General features: G+C 42.2%; 1 protein-coding gene across 1 annotated transcript; it reads right to left on the bottom strand.

Moving 5' to 3' along the window:
• Nucleotides 1-19,549: 19,549 nt before the first annotated feature.
• On the bottom strand, nucleotides 19,550-20,545 carry LOC123134092 (uncharacterized). Its single transcript, XM_044553435.1, has 2 exons — nucleotides 20,233-20,545; nucleotides 19,550-20,143 (listed from the first exon to the last, which is right to left on the bottom strand). The coding sequence occupies exons 1-2, from the start codon at nucleotides 20,423-20,425 to the stop codon at nucleotides 19,887-19,889; spliced, it is 450 nt and encodes a 149-aa protein (XP_044409370.1). The 5' UTR covers nucleotides 20,426-20,545; the 3' UTR covers nucleotides 19,550-19,886.
• Between the last annotated feature and the right edge of the window lie 471 nt (nucleotides 20,546-21,016).

Below are 21,016 nucleotides of genomic sequence, written 5' to 3'. Positions count from 1 at the left end.
GTGAGTAATACCAAGTATATCAAGATATTCATTGAGACCAGTGTTCTTGAACTCAGTTCTATTATCACTCCTGATATGCTTGATCTTCACATCGAAGTTAGTAGAAGCTCTTGAGGAAAATCGTCTGAAGACTTCCTGCACTTCATTTTTGTAAGTGATGATATGCAGCCATGTATAACGAGAATAATCATCAACTATGACAAAGCCATATAATGATGTAGAACTAGAGAACGTGGCATAATGAGTAGGGCCAAAGAGATCCATATGAAGTAATTCAAAGGGACGAGAAGTGGTCATGATAGTCTTTGAGGGATGCTTGGCTCTCGTGATCTTTCCAGCCTCACAATCCCCACAAAGATGATCTTTGAGGACTTTGACACCCTCGATGCCAATGACATGCTTCTTCTTCGCGAGTGTATGCAAGTTCCTCATCCTAGCATGACCAAGTCATCGATGCCATAGCCAACATTCTGAAGCTTTTGCAAGTAGACATGTGGTAGGTTGTGGTCCTACAAAGAAATCAACAATATACAAGTCTCCTTTCCTAAAGCCTTCGAAGACTTTGGAATTGTTAGATTCCATTAGCAAATGCAACGATATTTGCCAAAGACGACAACCATATCAAGATCACAAAGCATTGAGACAGACATGAGGTTGAATCCTACAGACTCGACAAGCATGACTTTGTCCATGTGTCTATCTTTTGAGATCGCAACCTTACCTAGACCCAATACCTTGCTTTTGCCTTTGTCAGGGTAGGTGATATGCTTCAGATGTGATGGTGACAAATAAATGTCCATCAATAAGTTCCTGTCACCGGTCATGTGATTTGTACATCCACTGTCAAGGACCCACTCAGTAGCTTTAGGTTGTTCATCCTGTAGATGAATTAGTGCAACTTACGAACCCATATACTTCATAAGTGAAGAATATGATATCAATTTCATTAACAGTAACAGATATAGCAATATGAGGACCAGAGAAGTGAGTGATTCATTTCTTCATGATTAGCTTGCATCCATTCAAGCACATTCAGGTCTCCATTAAATTCTTCAGACGATTAAGTTCGTCTAGAGACCTGACCCTGCATAAGAGATTAGTTCTTTTTATTCACCACCCACATCTGGAGGGGTGGCAAAGAGTTCATCATTCTACGAGCTCCATAAGAAAAAGATGGCATTGAAGCCAGTGCACTTCGTTTCACAGAAGAGTGGTTAGGATAAGCATATGAATAAGCAGAGAAATTCTTCGAGGACTTATGAACATAATGGTTTGAAGAATAATGCACATATTCATAGCCTTTATGCTTTCCCTGCGAAACAGAAGTGTTAGCACGATAATGTTCATATGAGGATTTTGATCCACGTGAGGAATTTGATCCAGATGAAGAATTTGGTCCATATGAAGAATTTGATCTGGGTTCCTTTTCTTCATAGGTGGTGTCATGATGACATTCACCTTAAGATTTTCAAGGCACCTTTTGGGAACCCAGATTTTCTTCATAGGGGGTCTGTTCCTGTAGTTAGTTCCAACATATCGAGCAAATACTTCACAATTCTGATTCTTGAACAATTTATAGTTGGAGTCAAATGACTCATCAGAGAAATATGAAGAATCACAAGTAAAGCCAGATAGAGTGCATGGATCTACAGGAGGTCCTTTCACAGCAACCCATGAGGTTTTGGGATACTGCTTAGGTTTACAGTAGGTCCCATCAACATTGAGTTTCCTCTCAAAAGCAATACCATCTTTCCTAGGGTTCCTGCTCAAGATCTTCTTTTTGAGCACATCACAAAGAGTTTGATGCCCTTTGAGGCTTTTGTGTATGCCTGTCACATACAATTCCTTCAGCCCTACATTATCGTCAGTGATACTTGTGGTATCCTCACACGAGGAACTTGTGACCACAGAGACAGATAAAGGATTTGCAGCAATAGAAGCATTTGAACATTCAGGTGAAGAATTAGCATATTCACGCTCAATGCATTTCAGACATGGTGGAATAAATTCTTCCTGAGCGGAACTGATCTATTGAGAAAGCAATTAATTGTTTTCCTTCTGAAGATCTTCATAACTCACTTTTAAATTCTCAAGATCTTGCTTTCTACGAAGAAATTCATAAGAAAGCTTCTCATGATCAGTTAAGAGAGTGTTATGATGATTTTGAAGGTTGTCAAACTTAGACTGAAGTTTCTGAAGACTATCAGTCAAAGCCTTAGTTCGATTCAATTCCTCACTCAACATATCATCGCTTTCATCAAGCATGTTTTGAACTTTTTCAAGAGCTCTTTGTTGTTTAGTGGCAAGGGAAGCAAGTTTGGTGTAGCTGGGTCCAAATTCATCACCCGATTCATCATCACTAGATTCGGAAAGGTAGCATTCAGTTACCTTGGCACCCTTTGCCATAAGGCATGGTGCAGTGGATGATGATTCTGGGGCGAAAGTCATCTCCTTGAGAGATTCCTTGGAATCCTCAAACCAAGGATCATGACGAGTTCAATGGCCTTCATAGACCTCAGAGAGATAGTCCCAGATAAACTTCGCATGGTTGAGATGCATGATGTTCCTGAACTGATTTTGGGACAAACAGGAGCAGATGATATCCTTCGATGTGAGGTTGAGTAGAGTGTACTTGCGAATATCATCAGCCTCCGCCATCTTGCATAGATCGGTAAGACCAATCTCAGTGATGGTCCACAGTTCGCTGTTCATCGCCATGTGTTGCTTCTTCATCATGGACTTCCACTTGGGATACTCATGACCGTCAAAGATGGAGCATTTCACTTTCTTCATTCCTGAAGTCGACATAACTAAAACTCCAAGCGGTTAAACCAAAATCACACAGAACAAGGGAGTACCTTGCTCCGATACCAATTGAAAGTGCGTTAAGTCGACTAGAGGGGGTGAATAGGCAATTTTTACAAATTCGTCACTAAGGAATTTCAGGGTGAGGAAATTCCTAAGTCATGAACAACTAGCAGCAGAATAAGTACTCAAGTATAAGCATAACAGAGTCATCATGATGAAATGAAAACAAACACAGAGTATAGAAAGCGTAAACACAGGATAAGCAGGCTGAAGAAAATGTGACTGAAGAAATTGGATTGGGGAAATAGAGAAAGTCTTCAGTCAAAGTCTTCAAACAGTAATGATCAGGTTCATCAACACATGAATGAGGAAATGAAAGGGTTGAGGAAATAGAACCAGTAGGCTTGGTGAAGAAAATGATTTGGTAGATCAGTTCCAACTGCTGTGACAGTTGTACGTCTGGTTTGAGCGGCTGAGTATTTAAACTCGAGGACACACAGGCCTCACCGTATTCTCCTTGAGCTAAGGTCACTGATATGTCTCCAACATATCTACTTTTCCAAACATTTTTGCCCTTGTTTTGGACTCTAACTTGCATGATTTGAATGAAACTAACCCGGACTGACGCTGTTTTCAACAAAACTGCCATGGTGTTGTTTATTGTGCAGAAAACAAAAGTTCTCAGAATGGCCTGAAAATTCATGGAGATAACTTTTGGAAAATATAAAAAATACCAGCGAAAGAATCAAGGCCAGGGGGGCCCACACCCTGTCCACGAAGGTGGGGGCGCGCCCTCCCCCCTGGGCGCACCCCCTGTCTCGTGGGCCCCCTGATGCTCCACCAACCTCAACTCCAATTCCATATATTCCATTTCACGGAGAAAAAAATCAGAGAGAAAGTTTCATCGCGTTTTACGATACAGAGCCGCCGCCAAGCCCTAATCTCTCTCGGGAGGGCTGATCTGGAGTCCAATCGGGGCTCCAGAGAGGGGGATTCGTCGTCGTCGTCGTCATCAACCATCCTCCATCACCAATTTCATGATGCTCACCGCCGTGCATGAGTAATTCCATCATAGGCTTGCTGGACGGTGATGGGTTGGATGAGATTTACCATGTAATCAAGTTAGTTTTGTTAGGGTTTGATCCCCATTATCCACTATGTTCTGAGATTGATGTTGCTATGACTTTGCTATGCTTAATGCTTGTCACTAGGGCCCGAGTGCCATGATTTCAGATCTGAACCTATTATGTTTTCATGAATATATGTGAGTTCTTGATCCTATCTTGCAAGTCTATAGTCACCTATTATGTGTTATGATCCGACAACCCCGAAGTGACAATAATCGGGATACTTCTCGGTGATGACCGTAGTTTGAGGAGTTCATGTATTCACTATGTGTTAATGCTTTGGTCCGGTACTCTATTAAAAGGAGGCCTTAATATCCCTTAGTTTCCACTAGGACCCCGCTGCCACAGGAGGGTAGGACAAAAGATGTCATGCAAGTTCTTTTCCATAAGCACATATGACTATATTCAGAATACATGCCTACATTACATTGATGAACTAGAGCTAGTTCTGTGTCACCCTATGTTATAGCTATTACATGAGGAATCGCATCCGACATAATTATCCATCACTGATCCAATGCCTATGAGCTTTTCACATATTGTGCTTCGCTTATTTACTTTTCCGTTGCTACTCTTACAACTACTACAAAACTGCTATCGTTACACTGTTACCATTACTATCATACTACTTTGCTACTAAATACTTTGCTGCAGATACTAGGTTATCCAGGTGTGGTTGAATTGACAACTCAACTGCTAATACTTAAGAATATTCTTTGGCTCCCCTTGTGTCGAATCAATAAATTTGGGTTGAATACTCTACCCTCGAAAGCTGTTGCGATCCCCTACACTTGTGGGCTATCAAGACTAATTTCTGGCGCCGTTGCCGGGGAGCATAGCTCTATTCTTTGAGTCACTTGGGATTTATATCTGTTGATCAGTATGAGGAACTTGAAAGACAAAAGAACAAAGATTTTTCCCTCAACTACGAGGGGAGGTAAGGAACTGCCATCTAGCTCTGCACTAGATTCTCCTTCTGTTTTGAGTAAGCTTGCGACACCTAAACCTGCTACTGCTATGAATTCTGATATGTCGCATGTTATTGATGATGCCACTTCTGCTATGCATGATACTTATGATGAAACTACTTCTATGCGTGATACTACTTTGCCATTAGGTGAATTTCTTGATGAAGAACTTGCTAGGGTTAGAGAGAATGAAATTATTGAAGATGCTATTATTGATGATAGTGATGATGAAAGTTCTCCCCCTGACTATGAATTACCTGTTGTTCCTGAGGGTTATGTTATGGATGAGGAAGCTGCTAGAGCTATCTTTGCTTGCAAAGATAGATATGATCTTAAGAAGTTATTAGCTAAATGGAAGCAACAATCTCTTGATGCTAGAATGAAACCTGACCCCGCTTTTGCTACTTCACCTATTTGTGTTACTGATAAGGATTATGAATTCTCTGTTGATCCTGAGATAATTACTTTGGTAGAATCTGATCCTTTTTATGGCTATGAATCTGAAACTGTTGTGGCACATCTTACCAAGTTAAATGATAGCCACCCTGTTTACTAATGATGAGAAATTTCGCTATTATTATATCTTTAAGATATTTTCGTTCTCATTAAATGGTGATGCTAAAACTTGGTTTAATTCTCTTGATCCTGGTTGTGTGCGTAGTCCCCGGGATATGATTTATCACTTCTCTGCTAAATATTTCCCTGCTCATAAGAAACAAGCTGCCTTGCGGGAAATATATAATTTTGTGCAAATCAAAGAAGAGAGTCTCCCACAAGCTTGGGGGAGGCTTTTCCGATTACTTAATGCTTTGCCTGATCATCCTCTTAAGAAAAATGAAATACTTGATATCTTTTATAATGGACTAACCGATGCTTCCAAGGACTACTTGGATAGTTGTGCTGGTTGTGTTTTCAGGGAAAAAACAGTCGACCAAGCTGAATTGCTATTGAATAATATGTTGACTAATGAAAATAATTGGACTCTTCCTGAGCCAGTTGAGCCAACTCTTGAGCCTATACCTAAACCAACTCCGAAGAAGAGAGGTATTCTATTTCTCAGTCCTGAAGATATGCAAGAGGCAAAGAAATCAATGAAAGAAAAAGGTATTAAAGCTGAAGATGTTAAGAATTTACCACCTATTGAAGAAATACATGGTCTTAATATACCGCCTGTTGAAGAACCATATTGTCTTGATAACCTGACACAGGTAGTAAAGGTAAATTCTCTCTATAGATATGATAAAGTTGAAATCCCGTCTACTGAATTCCATAGCCCATACTTAGATGAACTTGATGACTTTATGGCTAGACAAGAAAGTTTTAATGCTTATGTTGGTAGATAATTAAAGAATAATGCTTTCGAGATAGGACGCTTGAGTGATTATATGGCTAGAGTTAAGGGTGAACTTAAACTCATTAGCAAATATGCTTCTATGGTTCCACTCAAGCTGAGCAAGTACTTAAAGCTCAAAGTGATTTGCTCGATGAATTAAATAATAAACAAGATTTTGTTGTAGAGTGGCTACTAGAACTGGTAGAATGACTTAGGAACCTTTGTATCCTGAAGGCCACCCTAAGAGAATCGAGCAGGATTCTCAGAGAAATAATTTAGAGGCACCTAGTTCTTCTAAAAAGAAGAAGAAGAAAAACGATAGGACTTTGCATGCTTCTAGTGAACCTGTTATAGACACACATGAGAATCCCAATGATATTTCTATTTCTGATGCTGAAACACAATCAGGTGATGAACATGAACCTAGTGATAATGTTAGTGGTAATGTTCATGTTGATGCTCAACCTAGCAATAATAATGAAGTAGAGGTTGAACCTGCTGTTGATCTTGATAACCCACAATCAAAGAATCAACATTATGATAAGAGAGATTTTGTTGCTAGGAAGCATGGTAGAGAAAGAGAACCATGGGTTCAGAAACACATGCCCTTTCCTCCTAAACCATCCAAGACAAAGGATGATGAGGATTTTGAGCGCTTTGCTGAAATGATTAGACCTATCTTCTTACGTATGTGCTTAAATGATATGCTTAAATTAAATCCTTATGCTAAATACATGAAGGATATCATTACAAATAAAAGAAAGATACCATAAGCTAAAATTTCCACCATGCTTGCTAATTACACTTTTAAAGGTGGAATACTAAAGAAACTTGGAGATCCAGGGGTACCAACCATACCATGCTCCATTAAAAGAAACTATGTTAAAACTGATTTATGTGATCTTGGAGCCGGTGTTAGTGTTATGCCTCTCTCTTTATATCGTAGACTTGAATTGAATAAGTTGACACCTACTAAAATATCTTTGCAAATGGCTGATAAATCAACTGCTATACCTGTCAGTATTTGTGAGGATGTGCCTGTTGTGGTTGCAAATGTCACTATCTTAATGGACTTTGTTATTCTTGATATTCCCGAGGACGATAGTATGTCGATTATCCTTGGTAGACCCTTTTTGAATACTGCAGGGGCTGTTATTGATTGCAACAAAGGCAATGTCACTTTTCATGTTAATGGTAATGAGCATACGGTACACTTTTCGAGGAAACAATCTCAAGTTCATAGCATCAACTCTATTGGAAAAGTTCCAATTATTATTATTGGAGGTTTTGAATTTCCTCTTCCTACTGTCAAGAAAAAGTATGATATTCTTATTGTTGGGGATGTTCATATCCCTGTTGAGGTAACTTAGTGTTATTTGAAATTTCTCCGGCTCCATGTTATTCGGAATGAGCTTGTTAACAAGACTTGATCAACCTTGTTAGTGGATTCATTTTGATGATCATGAGATGGATGAAACTAGAAGGCACAACCTTCTGTAACATCTCTTTACTTTCTGTTATTTAGAATAAATAAAGTAAAAATAGTATTATCTGTCTGTTTTCTGAATTATCCGTGCAATAAAAAAATATCTCGAAAATAAAAGTGCTCCAAATGCCCTGCAAATTTAGTATGTTTTTATGGAATATTTGAGGATTTTAGGCACTGAAAACACTACAGGGGGGCAAGCACCTGGCCACGAGGGTGGAGGGCGCACCCACACCCCTTGGGCGCGCCCCCTGTCTTGTGGGCCCACGGTGGCCCCCCTCCACTTATTCCTGCACCCACACACTCCATCTTCTTCCCAAAAAAATCCACATCCAGCTCAAGCACGAGTTCTAGCTCATTTTGCTGTGATTTTCGATCTCCTTGCTCAAAGCTCCATTCACAAAACTGCTTTGGGAGATTGTTGCTTGGTATGTGACTCCTCCATTGGTCCAATTAGTTTTTGTTCTAGTGCTTTATTCATTGCAAATTTTTGCTGCATAGGTGACCCTATTCTTGAGCTTGCATGTCAAATTTATGAGGTCCCAAGTAATTCTAATGCATGATATAGGCTCTAGGCAGTAGTAGGAGTAGTTTCTACCAATCTTGTTTAGTTTTATTCACTTTTATTTTGAAGTTACTAAAAAGTTCAGAAATTTTTCAGAAAAAGAAATATGTCTAGGAGAATGTACCAAGGTGGTTCCTCAATAAAGAAAGGACCTAGGCGTGCTATGCTTGAGCAAGACGATGAACCACCAAGGGATGCCGAAGTACGAGCTTGTGAGTGGCCATCAGACGAGTTTATGGTCAAAGCAGGCATTAAGGATGAATTTGACGCATATGTGCGTAATGTCGATCTTGAAGACTTCTTACAAGATAAGTGTCCTCAGTACTATCAATTGACTGATTCATTCATAAGAAGGTTTAAATATAAATCTTCACGTAATTCTCAGAGTGTCATGTTTGATATTTATGATAAATCTTACACCATGGACATAGAAGATTTTACAACTGCTTGCAAACTCCCGCAGTGGGGCAATGTTAATGACCCCCACAAATCTTAATATAAAGACTTTCTAGCTAGTATTACTGTGGGAGAATCTAGGGATATAGCACAAGCTATCATAGGGAGCATTCATTTTCCTGCTATACATTATTTTTCTCTCTTCATTGGTAGATGCATTAACGGTAAAGATGAAGCATGTCACATGTGTGTCCCTGATCTTTGTATCCTCAAGAGTGCTGTGTTAGGTAATAAAGATTACAACTTGGGGGGCAATAGTTGCACGTAGGTTGCATAATAATGGTATGTATGGAGATTTATTTGGAGGGATTTATGCGAGTCGTGTTGCTAATTATCTTGGTATAGCCCCACGAGAGGGGATATGGAGTTGCTTCCAGCTTATTTAGATTATGACGCGATGGTCAAACATCGTTTTCTTTTGGGGAATGAACAATTCCTCCAGTATCGACTAATCTTTGACAGATGTAGCTCTCTCCATGTTACTCTCCCTGCTCCTTCCCTTTTTGATTACCAGGCAAAATGAAGATATGTTGTTACCAGGGAGGAGGCAGCTGAACACGAGAGGAGAGCAGAGGCGGCTCGCCAACATGCCGCAGCTCAGGAAGCATTTGCTACTGCATCCCAGTACGACCCCAGTTATAACTACGGATATCAGCCAGGCTATCCTTGACATTAGACCAACTTAGGCCAAAAGCCTAAGCTTGGGGGAGTACGTATTTCTCACCGACTTTACATTCATGTTCACACACTATTCTAGTTGTCGGTGCTCATACTCTTTCATTGTATTATCCATGCTAGTTTAATTTATTTTTCTAGCTTTCTTCTTGTGTGTTTGAGAAACCTTAAGAAAAACCAAAAAAATAGTTAGTTTAATTTCCATGCTTGTAGTAGAAGTTAAAATGAAAACCCAAAAAGATTTCTCGTTCTTCTTCTTGCTTGTTGGGAGCTTTCCCGTGTAAATAGTTTTATTTCTTTCCTTTCCTTTGGGGATCGAGAGTAGAAGACCATATTGAAAATGTTTAGTGGCTCTCATATGCATGATTGTTTATTTAACTTAGAGCCCATATTTCTTTGTCTTCTCTCTTGAGTTGAATGCTTGCAGATTCCATCTTAGTCCAATGCACGTGCACTATTATTATTACACACACCGTTCGGTGGTGCAAGTGAAAGGCAATAATGACGATATATGATGGACTGATTGAGATGAGAAAAGCTGGTATGAACTCGACCTCTCTTGCTTTTGTAAATATGATGAGTTCATCGTTCCTGATTCAGCTTATTATAAAGTAAACATATTTGCAATAACATTTAGAGATTATAGTTGCTTGTGCCATGCTTAATTAGCTATGAGTTATAATGGTTTACCTTGCGTGCCAACATGCTATTAAAATGATTATGATGTGGTATGATGGGATGGTATCCTCCTTTGAATGAATTGAGTGAGTCGACTTGGCACATGTTTACACATGTAGTTGAAACATATCAACATAGCCTTCACGATATTTATGTTCATGGTGGATTATATCCTACTCATGCTTGTACTCGGTGTAAATTAATTTTAATGCATGTTCATGACTGTTGTCGCTCTCTCAGTTGGTCGCTTCCCAGTCTTTTGTTAGCCTTCACGTGTACTAAGCGGGAATACCGCTTGTGCATCTAAAATCCATGAACCCCAAAGTTGTTCCATATGAGTCCACCATACCTTCCTATATGCGGTATCTACCTGCCGTTCCAAGTAAATTTGTATGTGCCAAACTCCAAACCTTCAAATTAAATTCTATTTTGTATGCTCGAGCAACTCATGTTCCAACTAGGGTTGTCTGTATCTTCTATGCTAGTTGGGTTATTCTCAAGAGGAGTGGACTCCGCTCCTCATTCACGAGAAAATGGCAGTAACCGGGATGCCCAGTCCCATGATCAAAAGATCAAAGCAAATCAATATGATTAAACAAAACTCCCCTAGGGCTGTTGTTAGTTGGAGGCACTCGTTGTTTCGAGCAAGCCATGGATTGATGCTTGTTGGTGGTGGGGGAGTATAAACTTTTACCATTCTGTTTGGGAACCGCCTATAATGTATGTAGCATGGAAGATATCGCCATCTCATAGTTGTTGCATTGACAGTGAAAGTATGCCGCTCAAAATGTTATTCATCTCTATTTTAAAATGAGCTCTGGCACCTCTGCAAATCCCTGCTTCCCTCTACGAAGGGCCTATCTATTTACTTTTATGTTGAGTCATCACCCTCTTATTAAAAAGCACCCACTGGAGAGCACACTGCCATTTGCATTCATTATTATTAGTTTATACCGGGGTATGACTTGACTGGATCTCTTTTACCATGAATTACAATGTTTAGTCAGTCCTTGGTCTTTAAAGGTGCTCTGCATTTATGTTTTGCAGTCTCAGAAAGGGCTAGCGAGATACCATCTTGTTATATCATATTATGATTGTTTTGAGAAAGTGTTGTCATCCGAGTTCTATTATTATTGCTCGCTAGCTGATTATGCCATTGATATGAGTAAATGTGAGACCTAAGTGTTATTGTGAGTATGGTTAGTTCACAATCTTTGCTGAAAACTTGAATGCTGGCTTTACATATTTACAACAACAAGAGCAAATAGAGTTTGTAAAAGTTTTTCTTTATCACTTTCACTTTATCAACTGAATTGCTTGAGGACAAGCAAAGGTTTAAGCTTGGGGGAGTTGATACGTCTCCAACGTATCTACTTTTCCAAACACTTTTGCCCTTGTTCTGGACTTTAACTTGCATGATTTGAATGAAACTAACCCGGACTGACGCTGTTTTCAGCAGAACTGCCATGGTGTTGTTTATTTTGCACAAAACAAAAGTTCTCGGAATGACCTGAAAATTCACAGAGATAACTTTTGGAAAATATAAAAAATACTGGTGAAAGAATCAAGGCCAGGGGGCCCACACCCTGTCCGCGAGGGTGGGGGGTGCGCCCTCCCCCCTGGGCGCGCCCCCCTGTCTCGTGGGCCCCCTAATGCTCCACCGACCTCAATTCCAACTCCATATATTCCGTTTCACAGAGAAAAAAAATCAGAGAGAAAGTTTCATCGCGTTTTACGATACGGAGCCGCCTCCAAGCCCTAATCTCTCTCGGGAGGGCTGATCTAGAGTCCGATCGGGGCTCCGGAGAGGGGGATTCGTCGCTGTCGTCATCATCAACCATCCTCCATCACCAATTTCATGATGCTCACCGTCGTGCGTGAGTAATTCCATCGTAGGCTTGCTGGACGGTGATGGGTTGGATGAGATTTACCATGTAATCAAGTTAGTTTTGTTAGGGTTTGATCCCTAGTATCCACTATGTTCTGAGATTGATGTTGCTATGACTTTGCTACGCTTAATGCTTGTCATTAGGGCCCGAGTGCCATGATTTCAGATCTGAACCTATTATGTTTTCATGAATATATGTGAGTTCTTGATCCTATCTTGCAAGTCTATAGTCACCTATTATGTGTTATGATCCGACAACCCCGAAGTGACAATAATCGGGATACTTCTCGGTGATGACCGTAGTTTGAGGAGTTCATGTATTCACTATGTGTTAATGCTTTGGTCCGGTACCCTATTAAAAGGAGGCCTTAATATCCCTTAGTTTCCACTAGGACCCCGCTTCCACGGGAGGGTAGGACAAAAGATGTCATGCAAGTTCTTTTCCATAAGCACGTATGACTATATTCGGAATACATGCCTACATTACATTGATGAACTGGAGCTAGTTCTGTGTCACCCTATGTTATAGTTATTACATGAGGAATTGGATCCGACATAATTATCCATCACTGATCCAATGCCTACGAGCTTTTCACACATTGTGCTTCGCTTATTTACTTTTCCGTTGCTACTGTTACAACTACTACAAAACTGCTATAGTTACTTTTGCCACTGTTACCATTACTATCATACTACTTTGCTACTAAATACTTTATTGCAGATACTAAGTTATCCAGGTGTGGTTGAGTTGACAACTCAACAGCTAATACTTTAGAATATTCTTTGGCTCCCCTTGTGTCGAATCAATAAATTTGGGTTGAATACTCTACCCTCAAAAGTTGTTGCGATCCCCTGTACTTGTGGGTTATCAGTCACACAGACCATGCCCAACACTCGTGGTAAGTCTTCACATGTGACTTCCAAACCTTCATATACTTGGTCACTCAGCGATCCACAATTCCTCTTGGATGCTCAGACCATGACGCCTAACCGTCTGGAGGATACACAGTCCTCAAAGGTAACAAGCGTCGGTTCCATACAGGAACAATCTCTTCAGTGATGCTCAATCACTTTGGGTTTGTAGGTGTTTGGGTTTGGGATTTGGGTTTTCCTCACTTGATGATTTTTGCTCAAAGTCCTCGAAGGATGGGATGCTCTCAATTGACAAGTGTCAGTTTCTCTCGGAGCAGCCAACCAGCTAGTGGTTGTGGGGGGCGGCTATTTATAGCCTAGGGAGTAGCCCGACATGATAAGACATAAATGCCCTTCAATGATATGACCATTAGGTGGTAGGATATTTTGGGCAGCTGGCGCGTGGCACATCAAAGGTCGGATTTGAGGTATCAAATTCCCCAGGGCTATCATGTTCCTCACTGTGTAGGCAATCCGCACTGGCGAATTCCTAACTCGTCAGTCAGAACAAATTCCTCAGAGACCAGAAGATCTTCGTCTCTGTCACTAAAGAAATTGACTGAACTGATATGAGATTTCCAATGGCTTCACTCGAAAGGATTGGGTAGATGTAGGATTTTGAGATGAGCATCACTTGGAAATCAGTCTCTTTAGTATTACCTCGACCCTTTTTAACAGTACGGTGTTTCCTATGACTCAAGAAAGAGAAAATGAAACTACGAAACAAAAGTCTTAATGCTTCATAATCCTCGCATGAATATCCAAGTCTTCAAGGTCACACCAATTTCTTCACTTTCAAAGTCTTCAGGAGAACCAAAGTCTTCAGCTGAAGACATTCATTTTTAGGGGTCGACTTTCACTGTAAATATCAAACTCCTCATCGACTTATAGAGCCTGTGTACACTCACAAACATATTAGTCCCTTAACCTATAAGTCTTCAATACACCAAAATCACTAAGGGGCACTAGATGCACTTACAAGGTTAAAGAGGCTGGATGAGAGTGTTTTGAATTTAGAAGTTTACATGGAGAGACTGCTAATCGGTGGGTTGCTATATATGGGCTTATGGGGGATGAGGTCGTTTTGATTAATGATAAAGACATATTGAGATGGAAACTCACTGAAAGAAACAAATTTGTGGTGAGAGATTTGTACATATTCCTGGAATCCTCAAGCATCATGGGCTTTGGAGGCATTTGGAAGCTGAAAATTCCCCACAAGATTAAGGTGTTTCTTTGTCTGATGCTAAAGCAGAGTATCTTTACTAAAAATAATCTTGTTGGAAGAGGATGGACTCGTAAATCACAATGAGGAGTGTCATTTTTGCGGGATCAACGAGAGTGTCGATCATTTGCTCTTTAGATGTAATATTTCTAAACTTGTTCGGCAAGTGGTGTTATTTTCTTTGGCCCATTCAAGCCTCGTAAAAGGAGTGGCTCATATGTGACGGGGACCTGGTTGCACTCCTTCCCTTGAAATCGAAGACATTTGGGTTTGAGTGGGGGGGCACAGTTACTGTTTCCTGGGCAATATGAAAGACTAAAAATATGGCTTGTTTTGTAAAATAATCCTGATGTTCCTTCTATTGTGGTTTTTTATTTGTGCTATTATCTTAACCTGGAGTATTTCGTAAATAAGCCAGGACCGGGAAAGAACTGAGGACGAAACAATAAAGATCAAGATGGTTATGGAGAAAATCTACACAAGGGAGCATGGTTGGAACCCAATGGTGAGGAGTATTGCACTTTCTATTTCTAGTTGTTCCTCCCTCAGTGTTTTCCTCTGGCCAATTCCTTTTGTTTTCTTCTGGTTGCATGGGGTTTGTTGGCTTGTATTTTGTAATAGCATGTTTCCTTCAACATGCCCTAAGAATGAAAGGATTCTTTGATAAATAGTGTTAGTGGATCCAAATTTTTGTTACTGGAGGTAGTGACGCTATCAAAGTCAATGATGATGTAGGCCATTACTTTTAGATGAAAAAAGGACTATGCTAGGGTGACTCCATGTCTCTAGTGTTATTTAAGATTGTTGTTAACATGTTGACTATTCTGTCTCGTCATGCCAAGTAGGACGGACATATTGTAGGAGAAGTGCCACAACTATGGATGGTGGACGCTCTATTCCTTAATATGTCGATGCATTTTTTATGAAACATGACCCTGATATGGCTCGCAACCTAAAAGTCTTACTTTCAACGTTTGAGCAAATGTCGGGTCTTAAACTTAACTTCTACAAGAGCGAATTGTTTTGATTTGAAGAAGCCAATGAGGTGGCGACATATTACGCTGACCTATTTGGTTTTGCGCAAGGTGATTTCCTGATTAAATATTTGAGAATTCTGATTCATCATTGGCGTCTCACTAATGCAGAGTGGAAACATGTAGAGGAGCGCACAAAGAAGCGGTTGAGAAGTTTGAAAGGCAAGTTGCTCTTTGTTGGAGGACGACTGGTCTTAATCAACCCTGTCCTCACAAATATGGTTCTCTATATGCTCTCTTTTTTAACTCGAAATAGGTGTCTTGCAAAGGTTGAATTATTTCAGATCCAGATTTTTTTAGCAAGGAGACAATGAAAAGAAAAGGTACAGGCTCGCCAAATGAACCTAGGCTGAAAGACAGAGGCTAACTTGGTATTCATGACCTACAAGTAAAGAATGATGCCTTACTTTGTAAATGGTTGTTCATACTATTAATTGCGGATGAAGTTTAGAAATCTCCGCTGCGTAATATGTATGTAGGCGAAAAAGATGTGTCTCGGGCCCATTACATACATGGGGACTTGCACTTTTGGGATGGTCTAATGACAACAAAGAAACACATTTTCCGCTTCGGTTCCATTGCGATAAAAGACGCTAGGAGATTCGTTTCTGAGAGGATAAGTGGCTAGGCAATGCAAGCCTCCAAGAATAATATCCAACTTTGTATTGCATTGTTTGCGATAAGAATGGTACTATTGCGCATATGCTCAGTTCATTCCCATTGAATATTTCTTTCACGAGAGATTTGATTGGCTCCCATCTTATGCCATGACAAAATCTTTTACCCTCATTGAATTTGATTAAGCTGACACAAGTATGTGATGTGTTTTGCTAGAATCTCACTGCATCTGGATTCTTCATAGTCGACTCTATGCATTGTGTACTCACACATTCAGAGGTTCCAGAGGATAATAACAAGAAAATTTGAGAGACGAAGATTTCACTAAATGTTAAAATATTTATCTTTGGAGGAGAGTTTTGCTAACCAAAGACAACCTCGCCGGTCACAATTGGCAAGGAACAAAAGATGTAGTTTTTATACTCATGACAAGACAATCAGACACCTCTTCGTATAGTGCAAGTTTGCACGTTTTACGTGATCAGTCATCCAAATAGGTTCCAGTTTGTATTCGCCAGACATGTTGCCAATATCTTCGGTCATCGGTTGGATGGTCATCCAAATAGATTCAAAGCACTAATAAGAGTGGAAGCTTATGCCTTATTATGATAGTTTTGGCTACATAGAAATGATTTGGTTTTTAATGGCAAAAACTCTTCTCCTTTGCAGGTTATTTTTCGTTATACATGCTTGCTTCATAAGTGGTCTACGCTACACCGAACAGAGTATCAACTGTTGTTTAATGTGGTGTGTATGCGGTTAGAGCGGTGGCGAGGGAGTCCCCCAGATGTTGGTAGCAACATAATCTTCAGGTCGGTCCACTATACTCTACTGTCGCCGATATGTCGATATTTTATTTTCTTTTGTCAGACTGACGACGTTTGGCTGTGTGCATCTCAGTTTTTAGAGGCCAGGTGTTGGTCATCATGCATTCTACCAGTTTGATGCTACATTATGAATAAAATGTCATTTATCGTAAAAAAACTTGTATTTGCTGCACTAAGCCTGACTTGTGCGCCTTTTGTTTGTTTTGAGGTTGCTTAGCACATACACGATGTGGTAGTCTGTGTGCCTTTTGGACCTCATGTAAGGCTCGTTTTTTCAAAGAGAAAAATAATTGATCAAAGCATAGAAGATACGAGCAAGCACCCGGCTGCGTTCCTGATATTGTATTACTATCGCTTTTTTGTAGGAAGAAGAGGAAAAGCACAAAGGAAATAGTACAATGGTAGGTAGAAGACCAGCAAGCAAGTCCTAGTTTATTCTGCTCCCGGTCCGCATGCTCGGCATATACAACTCGCCTTCATATAGTACTATAATCAAGCAATGTACTTACACTGGTATATTACACCAAAAGTGGATACAGGAATCTTCCTCGCCGGTTGTGAACATGCGCTGCCTGTCCCGCTCCGGCACCAACCTGTTTACGGCCAAACCGAGCGAGATCACATGTGCAACACACACAAAACCTTTCAATGCAGCATCCTTGCATGATGCAACGGCTTCCTGAGCCACCACCCTAGGGGACCGAGGGAAGCAGTCAGCATTTCCGTGTTTGCCAGCACACTTTTCTTGCTAGTCATGGGGAAATTCGTGAATACTCCCTCGGTTCTCAAATATAAGTATTTTTAGAGATTTCAATAAGTGACTACATTCGGAGCAAAATGAATGAATCTACACTCTAAAATATGTCTACATACTCCCTCCGTCCGGAAATACTTGTCCCGGGATTTGATGTATCTAGATGTATTTTAGTTCTAGATACATCCATTCGTATCCATTTCTTCGACAAGTATTTCCAAATGGAGGGAGTACATCCGTATGTTGTAGTCCATTTAAAATATCTAAAAAGATTTATATTTAGGAACGGAGGGAGCATAATGCATGATATACCATGTGTACTTGTATATTCAACCAAAAACGTGACTAATTGTGACGAGAAAACAAGAGCTACCGATAGTGTATTGTGGGTTTAAAACGGTTAACACCAACGGGGTGATTATACGAGCCTAGAGCATCTACAACCGGACCTCATACCCGCCCCAAACGTCTTGATGGGCTGCCCGGCCAGTATGTGGACGTGTTTCGCTACCCAACCGAGTTCTTATAGCCAGCCCAAATGACCGGACTGATCGACACTCCCTATACTATGCTCATATCTGAGTAGATATGAGGATACCTGGGCGCGGACGCCACGTCAGACTGATCGATAGGGCCCACGTGGAGACACAGAGAGACCACTAGATTGGCGGGCGCCTCCTCTGCTTGACATCGTATGGCGCCGCTTTGACATGCTGCACGAGGGAGCAAGGCCGCCTATTTAAGCCGGACGGCGACAACCGAACCCATCCTACCCCATTTCTTCCCCTTTCTCCTCTCCGCGCCACCACTTTCAGTATGTCGCCCGCTTGCCATGCCGAGGCACTGGATCACCACCTACTCCATACTCACTCCGGAGCGGCGGCTACGGAGGAGATCCGAGCCAGACTTGCTACTCGTTTCACTACCGGCCTGCCTCCGAATTCGCCGGAGGGGGAGAAGGAGGATGATGAGGAGCAGGCGATGGAGGAGGGGGAGCAACCACCGGAAGCGGAGCCCCAGCCCATAATGGAGGAGGCGGAGCCGGCTGCAAGCTTTGCGATGGAGGACGCCATAGAGGAGTACGATGTTGTGCAAGCGGCGAAGATGGTGGCTCAATCCGCCATCCACGAGTCCATTCAGGATGAGGCCTATGTAGAGGCCAACCGCGCACTTCATTCGACAGCATAGGGTGAAGATCGACGAGCTCATCACCTCTCGTTAGGACAACGACAGCATATGTACGTAGTACGTAGGTTTTCAGTCGGCATGACTATTATGGATTTAAGGTATGAAGTTTGAGGTTCATTGATGTAACAGACGATTTTAACGCGGGCGTTTGGTACAGATTTTGCTACCTCCGGATGCTCTTACAATGCAGCAAGTTCACATGTCTTAAAAAAATTAAAGACAGTATAGATGCAAGCGCTCATACACACGCGCATACATTCACCCCTATAAATGCACACGTGCACACCCTATACCTATAAACATCTTCGAGAGACTGAGTTGGCATATAATCCTAAGATTTACTCCCTCCATTCCTAAACATTTGTCTTTCTAGAGATTTCAACAAGTGACTACATACGAAACAAAATGAGTGAATCTACACTTTAAAATATGTCTATATACATTCATATGTTGTAGTCCATTTGAAATCTTGAAAAAGATAACACGGAGGGAGTATAATGTAAACACCAGAATTTGAATCGTGTTGGGTTGAAAATACCACTGTCCCTCTAATCATCCAACTATGGATCGGTTGGTTCGCGGCTTTAAATTTTGTTGGTTCGGTTTTGGGGTATTTGTACGAGAGAGAAAATGAATTACCGCTGAACATGACCGCGCCTCACGATAAGGGTGGCACAGGCTGAGCTGAGCGCGGCAGCGACCGAGTTTAACACGGCTCAGACTCATTCGTAGCGCGGGGGTACTCCGCGGTCAGCGCTCCGTCGCCCGCCGCTCGACGGCCGAGTCCGCGGTCTACACGCGCCCGGTGTTTACCCGCGTACCCGTTTCGCACCCAAAACAACCTTCCCCAGCCCTCCATCAATTAATCACCTGTTCTGTTCCTTCATCAAGTAATCATGAAGATATATCTCAAGATATGTTCACACAAATTTTTTAAGTAATCATGAAGATATATCTCAAGATATGTTCACACAAAACTACTACTGTAATTGAGATGCAACTGCGTGTACGAAGCAAACTGAACCCAGGCTTCCATCATCCTTTTTCTCATCTTACGACGAAAGAACATGACAGGTGGTTTTATGTACACAGGAAATGCAAAGGTAGATCGACACCAAAGCGTAAATCATCTACTGCTACTCCTAATTGGCTAACAATCCATTTGCACACCAGGAGTCAACAGCCTGCCTGCCTGCCAAAGCAGCCAGACACCAACGGCAACCCAAGAAAGAAGCAACAGGACCAAGCAAAAGCAGGGGACGGGGACGGGCTGGACTAATCTAGCTCTGGTAACTAATCGAGCACGGCGGCGAGCGGGCGTCGGGTCGGCCGGTCGGTGACCGGTCAGTAGGAGTAGGCGGTCCTGTGCACGGAGCGGTCGCGGAGCATGCCGCGGTACAGCGCCTCCCTGTTCGCCGGCATCCGGTGGTCCGATCCCGTCACGCTTCCCCTGCACGTCGGCTCGGCCGCTGCCGGCGACGGCGGGGGCGCGGAGGAGGACCTGGTCGCGGGGGGCGCGCCCTCATTGTCGATGACTCCCTCCGCGAAGCGCACCCGCTTCTCCCCCTTCCGCCGCAGCTTCCCACCGCGCGGCCGCTTGTCTGTTACGCCAAGAATCAAGAAAGCTCCGTTAGGATCCCGTGCACAGAGAAGAGGAAGAAGAAACGTCAAGAGATCAGCAGCGACCTACCTGAGGAGGAGGAGGAGGAGGAGGAGGGGGAGAGGCATGGACGAAGGGACGCGGGGTCGTCCGAGGCAGGGGCGTCGTCGTCGAGGCTGGGCTTGGCGAAGCGGCGGAGGGAGAAGAGGACGAGGGAGCCGGAGAGCGCCATGGCAGTGGCCGCGGCGAGCGCGCCCATGGACGAGGAGGAGGAGGAGGACATGGTCGTGGTCGTGGCGGGGTGGGTGAGCGTTGAAGGCTGGCTGGCTGGCTGGCGGGTGGCTGACTTGACTCGTGGAGTCCTGGCCTGTTTCGGGTTCGGTGCAGGTTTGGTTGGAGCGCCGGGGGCGGCACTGCTGTGCTATATAGGGCGAGGAGGGCCGCATGTCTGCGGGAGACGGGTCGCGGTGTTTCGGCTCGACACAACACCTCCGTTTCGAACTGTTTTCAAAAATAATATCTCCGTTTCGAACTGTTTTCAAAAATAAAATCTCCGTTTCGAATTCACACTTGGTATGATCCGCTCATCACGAGAGGCGCTAATCCTTTTCTTTTCTGTAACAGGAACGGGATGACGGACAATACCAGTACTACAAGGTAATAACTTCTCATACAAGACATAACGTGGGATGCGTTGTTTTAAAAGGAAAGGAAAATACACCTAGCGTTCTTTTTCTTTCGTGGGTGAAAAGGGATTATTATTGATCATTCAGGAGCCAGTTCATTCTTAAATAGGTCACAGATATCACCTGGACCTGCCATGCGGCATTCAGTTCTACCAAAGGAAGCAAGGTAATGACTTATGCCATTTTGC

The sequence above is a fragment of the Triticum aestivum genome, chromosome 6B (assembly GCF_018294505.1).
Source record: "Triticum aestivum cultivar Chinese Spring chromosome 6B, IWGSC CS RefSeq v2.1, whole genome shotgun sequence".
NCBI lineage: Eukaryota > Viridiplantae > Streptophyta > Magnoliopsida > Poales > Poaceae > Triticum > Triticum aestivum.
Note: the sequence above shows the minus strand (reverse complement) of the source record. Positions and strands in the feature narration are given on the sequence as shown.